The sequence below is a fragment of the Haplochromis burtoni genome, unplaced genomic scaffold (genome assembly GCF_018398535.1).
Source record: "Haplochromis burtoni strain Fernald_Lab_line unplaced genomic scaffold, NCSU_Asbu1 Contig_2808, whole genome shotgun sequence".
NCBI lineage: Eukaryota > Metazoa > Chordata > Actinopteri > Cichliformes > Cichlidae > Haplochromis > Haplochromis burtoni.
Window position 1 is genome coordinate 1 of NW_024585169.1, and position 9,620 is coordinate 9,620.

At 37.1% G+C, this 9,620-nt stretch overlaps 1 protein-coding gene across 1 annotated transcript; it reads left to right on the plus strand.

The window, feature by feature from the left end:
- Window positions 1-90: 90 nt before the first annotated feature.
- Window positions 91-9,182, plus strand: LOC106633017 (complement C3; the record flags this gene model as incomplete). Its single annotated transcript, XM_042217742.1, is given in 20 exon segments — window positions 91-180; window positions 327-533; window positions 681-756; window positions 897-1,056; window positions 1,222-1,317; window positions 1,550-1,700; window positions 3,532-3,617; window positions 4,048-4,125; window positions 4,237-4,392; window positions 4,678-4,740; window positions 4,864-4,938; window positions 5,064-5,113; window positions 5,227-5,317; window positions 5,410-5,499; window positions 5,601-5,703; window positions 6,774-6,863; window positions 7,891-7,983; window positions 8,073-8,156; window positions 8,575-8,719; window positions 8,915-9,182. Coding segments are annotated over 20 exon segments (2,126 nt in total), but the record flags the coding sequence as incomplete, so codon positions are not given.
- Between the last annotated feature and the right edge of the window lie 438 nt (window positions 9,183-9,620).

Here is a 9,620-nt window from a genome sequence, read left to right on the forward strand (position 1 = left end):
GACAGTGAGTTTATCTATTAAAAAGCTAGATTCTAATTATTAGTCAAACACTGATTTTCACCTTAATAAAACCTTTTTTTCTCTGTTTAGATGGTGTACAGAACGAAGTTCTTAACAGTGGAATTAAAAGGAAAGATTTGGTTCCAAACACACCTACTAGCACACAGATCTCTGTGACAGGTGAGAAATATTTAATATTTATGCAGTTTATGTGATTCAGTGGCTATATCACCCTGAAGCTTCTATTATATATTGTTATTGTTGACATTCGGGACTGACTACCTTAATGGGTGTTGTGAACCTTTTTTGTATGTGTATGCATGCAGGGAGAGAACAAGTATCTCAGCTGGTGGAGAATGCCATTGGCGGCAACTCAATGGGTACTCTAATCAGACAACCCTCGGGCTGTGGAGAGCAGAACATGATCTCAATGACCCTGCCTCTTATTGCAACCTTGTATTTGGACAAAACCAACCAATGGGAAACTGTGGGCTTTGAGAAACGTAATGAAGCTCTCCAACATATAAAAACTGGTAGGCTCTCACAGATGTACATGAATTCTTTGGTGACAAAATAGACACACAGAGCCCTCAAAATTGTTTCTAATTGATAAGAGTCAGATGCAAGTTGAATAGCAGTGAAGTAAAAGATTGTTTTATTTCTTTAATTGTTTCATCAAGGTTACACAAACGAGTTGGTCTTCCGTAAAAATGATGGATCGTTTGCTGCATTTGTTTCTCGCCCAGCTAGCACCTGGTGAGGCACCCACAAACATCCATGAATTCATACATAATATTTTGCACATGCTGCTTTAATTTCTGATTTTGCAAAGCCAATTTATAGTAAGGGCAAATAAATTATATTAAGCTATTGTATCCCCTCTTCCTGTCTATAAGGCTGACTGCCTATGTTGCCAAGGTGTTTGCAATGGCCCATCATCTGGTTGCAATACAAGATAATGTGATCTGTGATGCTGTCAAGTACCTTATTCTCAAAGGACAACAACCTGATGGTGTTTTCAAAGAATTTACAGCTGTAATCCACGGAGAGATGAATGTGAGTGCACTGATTTCATTAATACCAGTTCTTCATCTATACTTAAAATACAAAATGGCTTATAACTAAATGAGAAACCAGTTATACAACTGCCAATCAGCTTTTATAAATATTAAAAAAAGTTCTGTTAGAAATAATAATAATATGTTTGTGCTTCATCTGTAGGGTGATGTGGCCGGCTTAGATTCAGACGCCTCCATGACAGCTTTCTGCCTCATTGCAATGCAAGAGTCACGCTCAATATGTTCCGACACTGTCAATGTGAGTATTTCACCTGCAAACATTGTTGTTACAAAGTATCTAAAATAATCAAACGGTGATACTTTCTATTGCACTTGCATTGAAGATTTAAACCACAGACCAGCAAAAACAGACAAAATTTAATTAATTTCACCAACATGTTCTGTAGGCTCACAAAAGGATGAAGAACATTATGTTCCGTTTTCCTGTCACTCATTATCTTCCTTTCTTTTTCCTTTTTTCATCTGCCCAGAGTCTCCCAGGCAGTATAGACAAAGCAGTGGCCTACCTGGAGAGGCGCCTGCCCAGCCTCACCAACCCTTATGCTGTGGCCATGACATCATATGCACTGGCTAATGAAAACAAATTGAACAAAGAGATCCTATTCAAGTTTGTTTCCCCAGGTATGTTCACACACCACACACACACCACACACACACACACCACACACACACACACACACACGACACAACACAAACGCATCACGCAACACATTCCTACAGCATGTTTGCAATTTATTAATTAATATGATTATTACAGTCTCAGTGAATTCCAAAAACCAGTGAAAAAGAAAACTGTACTGCAAAAATATATTCTTGAGGATTTTTTCAGTGCTTTTCAGTTGCTTCAGTGCCGACAACACTAACTCTTTGCTGTTCAACAATCAGGTCTGAAATATGGGTATTCCTCTAGCTTAAATCACAGACAGAACAGCTGATTACCAACAGAAGAGTTTGGAAACTCCAGATTTGCTGACACCAGAGGTGGGGAACTTTTTGGATTCATTTCTAAGTCGAACATGTTTCGTAGATACCCTGCCAAACCCTCTGGCCTTCCAGATGCACTAAAGGTGGTGCAGATGATGCTGCACGTGGACAGAACACTTACCTTTAGTTGCCAGAAACAGCGGAGGTTGTTAGCCCAGCAACGCCTCAAATGTCAGCCAAGTGGGAGCCTAGTAACCAATGACGTCATAGTGTTGTGGGCTTACTTGATTCAGGTTAGCTGCGTGCTCCACCTGGACTAATTTGTGTAGTGGAGAGCCGCTTCCAAATCCTGGTTGCCTTATTTGGTCAGCACACTAGTCTGCAGAAAGAAGGAAGTCAGAGGGAAGACTAACCCAGGCACAAAACTCTCTCCAGGCATAGGATATTTAATTGGGCCCCTTATTATGTCTTGAGAGATCCCATGCAGACGAAACGCATGATTCACCAAATCTGTGATGTCTCTAACTAAAAGGGCAATTTTGAGAGAGCAGCAAAATGTACAGACCTTGAAAAACGGTCAAGGATGGTGAGAATGACAGTGTTACCTGCAGTTGAAAAGAGTCCAATGCAAAGTCAAATGCAATGTGGGACCAAGGGCATCCTGGTATTGTTAGTGAATGCAGCAGACTAACTTGAGGGGTGTGAGAGGTTTTCCTTTGAGCACAAGTGGAGAGGGCAGACACATGCTCCAAAACCCTTATTTAGACTTGGCCACCAAAAGAAACACTGGAGAAAAGTTAATGTTCAATGGTCAATGTGGTGAAAGTAAAAGTATATCTTTATGGAAAATTTCTGAAATTTTGTGATAAACCTGCAGAATAGAGGATAATTCAAGTGGTTCGGAGGATACAGAGATGTTAACTGGTTTTCTGGGAGATGTGGCTGATTTTAGACAGAGGTGATAGCCATTGTTATGCCACAAATGAGGGAATTCCTCTAGCTTGAATAGAAAGCCGATCATCTGAAGACTACCACGAGGTGATTGTTTTAACTCTTGGTGTTCGGATATGAGATGCGGGAAATGGAGGAAGGACCTTCCCTTGGAACAGAAGGCGTGGTTAGAGGGACACACAGTGAACACACACACACACTGACAGAGGGAGATGAGCGAGAGAGAGTTGAGGAGAGACAGACAGAAGTGGGTGAAAAGCACTGAAGACTGGAAGACCATGACTTTTGTTATTCATGAATTTTAAAATTTACTTTTTTATAAAATATCTGAAAAAACTCATCAATTTTCTTGTGTTCCTGAAAATTTTACTTATTGAATATTATACTTGATTCATTTCTGACTTCTCAGTAAAATCTAGTGTGCCTACTCGAATTTGGGTATATATTTATCAATTTACTTTTATCTAATGAATACCAGCATTTTTTTTAACTTGAAAAAAGTTTTTACATTTTTTCTAAAATATTTCTGTTTTATATTATAGTAATAAAAATGTACTTGTGTGACTGTGTCTGTCAGAGCTATCTCACTGGCCTGTACCTAGAGGCCGTATTTACACTTTGGAAGCCACAGCTTATGCTCTTCTTGCTCTTGTCAAGTCTCAGGTGAGCATGTCCAAATTATATCATCCATCTGTCATTCATGTGTCTCTAAAATATTATAGGTTTTGGACACAAAATCATTGAAAATTTACTTTACAGTATTTAAATACCATTGCTGACCATTCCAGAGTTACCATTTATTTAACTGTGAAATTCCAGCTCAATGAAGATAATTTCTACATTTATTTTTATGTTGCGTTATTATTGTGTGCAAATACAAATTAAAACAAATAAGACACTGCTTTGTACAGAGTTGTTATGAACTATGAAAAACACTGCATTTTCTTTCATTAGGCAAGTTTCTGGACTGGATTTTAATTATACCCAAATAAAAAGCAGATTAGAAAGCCTAAAACTCAGAAATACCTTTGAAAAATGTTTTTCCATAATTTATTTTAACACTCTACTCCTGTCTTGTGCTGTTTTAATAAAGAACTTTGAAGATGCCAGACCTGTTGTGAGATGGTTCAACGCACAACAGAAGGTGGGCGGAGGCTATGGATCAACTCAGGTAACACAAAACTTCCTGTCAATCAAGATATCATAGGCAGATATTTTATACATATTATCCCACCTTATAACCTTTGCCTTTCTTTATCTCCCCCACTTTTCTTCTCTCCAGGCTACTATAATGGTCTATCAAGCTGTAGCAGAGTACTGGATCAACGCTAACGAACCACAGTATGATCTGAATGTGGACATCAAGTTGCCAGGAAGGTCGGCACCTGAAAAGTACAATTTCAATCAGAACAACCACTATGCCACAAGAACGTCTAAGGTGAGAAGAAGCAACACAAACACAGTCACCATGTAGCACAATTTGTCAGTCTGAAAACATGTCCTCTAGCAGTAAATAAATCTCACTACTGCTAGTGTTTCTGTCTTTTTGGCAATCCATCTCACCACTCTGCAAGCTTTTTGGTCTATTTCCTTTTTTCCTGTCTAACAGACATTCAATGCAATTTAAATTCAGTCAGTGGGAGCGAAGTGAGCTTATCTCTGTTTTTTTCTCATAATATGTACAAACACATCTTTGTGTGTTTGTACATATTAATCCCAACAGATTAACGATATAAACCAGGACATCACAGTGACTGCTAGGGGAACAGGAGAAGCAACAGTGACAGTAAGTTATCTGTTAGTTGATCATTTCAGAATCCTAGACAAGGCTTTTTAAACCTTAAAAGAACAGTATTACAAAGACTTATTTATCACACAATATAAAAACACACTTTTTCTGATGCAACAGTTGGTATCACTGTATTACGCTAAGCCCAAAGAACGGGAGAGTGACTGCCAGAATTTTACCCTCTCAGTGGATCTCGTAGAAGGTACTTTGATGTCCTTTATCTCCTCTTTTTATTTTACTCATCTCATTAAATCTGTTTGCTTCAGTTCATGGCATTTTATTTGTTTGTGCTCATTTTTTCTTTTTCCTTATTCTTTCAGAAAAATCTAAATGCAACTGAAAAGATATACAAACTTAGGATAGAGGTCATGTAAGTACAATATAAACTACACTTTAGAAATAGTTTTGGCTTAATTGGATTTTTTTGTTCCCGTCCATTTAACTCTGCTGTCATTTGAATCATTCTTATTATTCTCTCTACAGGTATAAGAACAGGGATCGTGATGCAGGCATGTCAATCTTGGATATTGGCTTACTAACTGGTTTTGCTGTTGAAACAAAAGACCTGGATTTGGTAAGAAGTTATGGTAATGTTATGTGGTTACAGTTAACCAAAATAATAAGACCTCTTAATGTTTAAAAATTTGTCTTTTTGTGTGTCTCTAGTTGTCTAGAGGACGTGGCCGCACCATATCAAAATATGAGATGAACAAAGTCCTGTCAGAAAGAGGCTCACTCATCATTTACTTGGACAAGGTTGGAAATCACACCAATCTTTCTCCTTATCCCCCCTTTTCCCCTTTACCCTGGTGTTATTTATGTTTTTCACTGTTTTCTGTCTATATTTCAATTCCCAGGTTTCTCACACACGACCAGAGGAAATTGCTTTTAGAATCAAACAGGAAATGCCAGTGGGCGTCTTACAACCCGCATCTGTATCTGTCTATGAATACTATGAACGTGAGTCTCACAAACATGTTACCTTTGTTAGTCTTCAGGTGTTCCAATCACTTCCATGGCTACAGGTGTATAAAAAAAGCGCCTAGACATGCAAACTGCTTCTGCAAAGATTTGTGAAAGAATGGGTTGCTCTCAGAAGCTCAGTGATTTCCAGCCTCTTACTGTGATCGGATGACACCTGTGCAACAAGTCCAGTCATGAGATTTCCTCAAATATTACTAAATATTCCACAATCCACTGTTAATGCTATTATAACAAAGTGACAGTGATGAGGAACAACTGCAACTCAGCCATTAAGTGGTAGGTCATATAAAATCACAGAGTGTGGTCAGCAGATGCTGAAGCACACAGAGGTTGCTAACTTTCTGCAGAATCAATAGCTACAGATCTCCTAACTTCATGTGGCCCTCAGATTAGCAAGCACAGAGCATAGAGAGTTTCATGGAATGTCAGGAGCTCGGCTTGGCCCCTTATTTCCAGTTAAAGAAAATCTTAATGCTTCAGCATACCAAGATATTTGGACAATTTCACCATCCCAACTTCGTGGAAACAGTTTGGGGATGGTCTCTTCCTGTTCCAACATGATTGTGCACCAATGCACAAAGTATGGTCCATAAAGATATAGATGAGCAAATTTGGTTAGGAAGAACTTTACTATCTTGCAACAGTCTTCACCCCAATAGAACAGGTTTGGGATGAATTAAAATTGGAGAGTGTAAACTAGGCCTTTTTGCTTAATATTGGTGTCTGACCTCACAAATGCACTTTGGGAAGAATGATCAAAAAATCCTATAAACACACTCCTGAACCTTGTGGAAAGCATCCCAGAAGAGTTGAAGCTGTTACAGCTGCAAAGGTTGGGTTGGCATCATATTAAACCCTATGGATTAAGAATGGGATGTCAGTCAAGTTAATTTCTGTGTGAAGGGAGAAGAGCAAAATACTTTTGGCAGTGTAATGTAAATAGGCACACTATGCCATTTTATTCGATCATTTTCATATACATTGTTATATCTACCATAACTGTCACAAAATAACAGTCAAATACTTGTTTTTTTCCCTCAATGCAGAAACACGCTGCGTGAAATTCTACCATCCAGAGAGGGAAGCTGGAAAACTACTGCAGCTCTGTAGAGATAACATATGCACATGTGCTGAAGGTAAACACAATTATATATATAATCATATAAATCTGATTAAATAAGCTTATTTTAAAACTGTAATTAAAAGGTTTTCATGTATTTTTATATTAACTTTAAATGGTACAGAACACAGCATTAGAAGTGTGATTAAAGTAAAGGTTTTATTTTAAAAGTCAAATTTTGAGCAAAAATCAGAATCAGAATTGCGTTTATCGGCCATTTATATGCACATATACATAAGGGCTGCCACAAATGATTATTTTGATAGTCAACTAGTCACTGATTATTTTTGCGATTACTTGACTAATCAGATCAAGCGTGATGCAAGCATGAGAAAAACTGATTCATGCAACTGGACAAAGAGCACAAGCACACAGCAAATCTACAACAGGATAGTTTGGACTAATGTCCAGACCCCAACCCATTTGAAATGCTGTAGCAAGAATATGATAGACTTACACATGGGCAAACTTAAAATTCTTGAAACAAAGTGATACACGGATTTTAGAGAAAACAATTACTTATTACTGCTAAAGGTGATTCTGCAAGCTTTTGAATCATTGGGTATACTTTCACACTGCAGTATTCTGGCCTGTGAAAGCACATTTGCATAATCGCGATTCTCCAATATGTCACATGATTCGCACCAGCTTTTTTGCAATCATTGGGTATACTTTCACACTGCAGTATTCTGGCCTGTGAAAGCAGATTTGTTTTTCATAACTAGCTAGGGTGCTATTAGTAACTTTAGATGTATGCACAAATCTACAATTATAAAATCTGAAAGACGCCTATTTTGGCAGAAACTGTAGGATTTAGTAAATTTGTCTTGCACAGTAAAGTAGTGCGAAAGGTTTTTCATAACTAGCTATTGTGCTGTTAGTAACTTTAGATCTATGCACTAATCTACAATTATAAAAGACGCCTATTTTAGCAAATAAGATTTAAATAGTATATTCGAACTTCATATACCTGCAGTCACCTATCAACACACATGTATACATCAGCTTTGCATTTTTTCCCTGTACCTATTGTGTACTTACAGAGAACTGCAGTATGCAGAAGAAGGAAAAAATCCCCAATGATGACCGCCAAGCTAAGATTTGTGAAAGTACAGAGACCAGCAAAGTAGACTTTGGTAAACAAACATAAATGGGTTACATTTAGTTTTATTTAATAGGATATAGTAATGCAAAAAGCTAAAAATTATACTTTGGCTGCCCACAGCTTACAAAGTACTGGTTGAAGAGGTTGTAGAAGAGTTGTCCACAGACAGTCACAAAGTCAAAGTGCTGGACCCCATCAAAGAAGGCAAGTACCTACGTCCTTTAAACGTCTATTTTAAGAGAAATTACTAGTTGTTGTTTTTTGTGGCATTAAGATAGCAGTGATGGTTATTTTCTATTATAGCCACAAAAAAATAGGCAATTTGAAGGACAAATCGAGCATTTTATAAAACTGCTGCATGCTTTTGTACTAAGCGGTACATTTAGTGGTTGATACCATTTACTATCAGTAAGTCAGTGTGGCTTGTCTTGCTGATACCCATTTTCTCATTTAACATTTAATAATCAGCATAGGCATATTGCCAAAATACTAGTATTATCTGTATAATACTGTATTATGATGATACAACTAGGAATGTATATGGACACAGCAGCACTGTGTTTGAGCAACACATTCAGTCATTCATAAATCACTGCTCTCAACTGTCATATCTTAATTACAGGGAGTCTTGATGTTGGTCCACTGAATAAACAGCGCATATTTCTCAGTTATCAACACTGCAGAGAAGCTTTAAGTCTGGAACAAGGAAAAACCTACCTTCTCATGGGCTCAGATAAAGATATTCACCGAGATGACAAAAAGAATACGTAAGTATATTGTTTGTCTGGCTGTGCTTGTGTGTGGTGTATATTTAAACTAATCTCAGAGTTCTATTCATTAATCATACCTTCAGTGAATAAATGTAATTTTCTTGAACTGTGTATATTTATTACAGTTGTTTTATTCTGTATTTTGCTGATTGGTCACACAAACACTATTTTTCTTTCAATTGTTTTTTTCAGATTCGAGTACGTAATTGGTGAGAGAACCTGGGTTGAGTATTGGCCTACAGCAGAAGAGTGTCAGACTGACAAATACCGGGATACCTGCTTGGGCTTGGAGGAGATGGTCAATCAGTACTCACTCTTTAGATGCATCGGCTAGTAAAACAAAACAAAAAAATTCAAATTTTGTTATTCTGCTGTTTTTACAATTTTCTGTAAAACAGAAACCAATATAACATAAGGGTTTCACCATTTCACTGCAGTGATTAAAATGTATTCAAATGGGGTACTGGCTCTTAGTGTCTTTTGTTAAGTTTATGGTGGTTGAAAAATTTCTCGCATTTCTAATACATTTGAAATGTAACAAGCACAACGAAGAATAAAACTCTTGAAATAATAATAGTAATTTTAAATGCTGCGTAAGTAATTGTAAATTGTGTATCACTTTTTAACACCTTATATTTTAGAAATAGAAATAATTACACTGTAGTTACAGTTAAAGAGTGAATAAGTAATTCTAAGTAGTACCTAAATTCTGAATATTTTTAACAAAAAGGGGACACAAATTATGCTGGATGTAATTTTGTAATTTTAGGCTGTAAGCATAATTCTTTTGGTAATTTTGTGGAAAAACAAACAATATTTCTCCATATTACATTTTAAGAACACTGTATTTAGGGTGGCTGTAACTCAGGATGTAGAGCAGGACATCCACTAAGTGGAG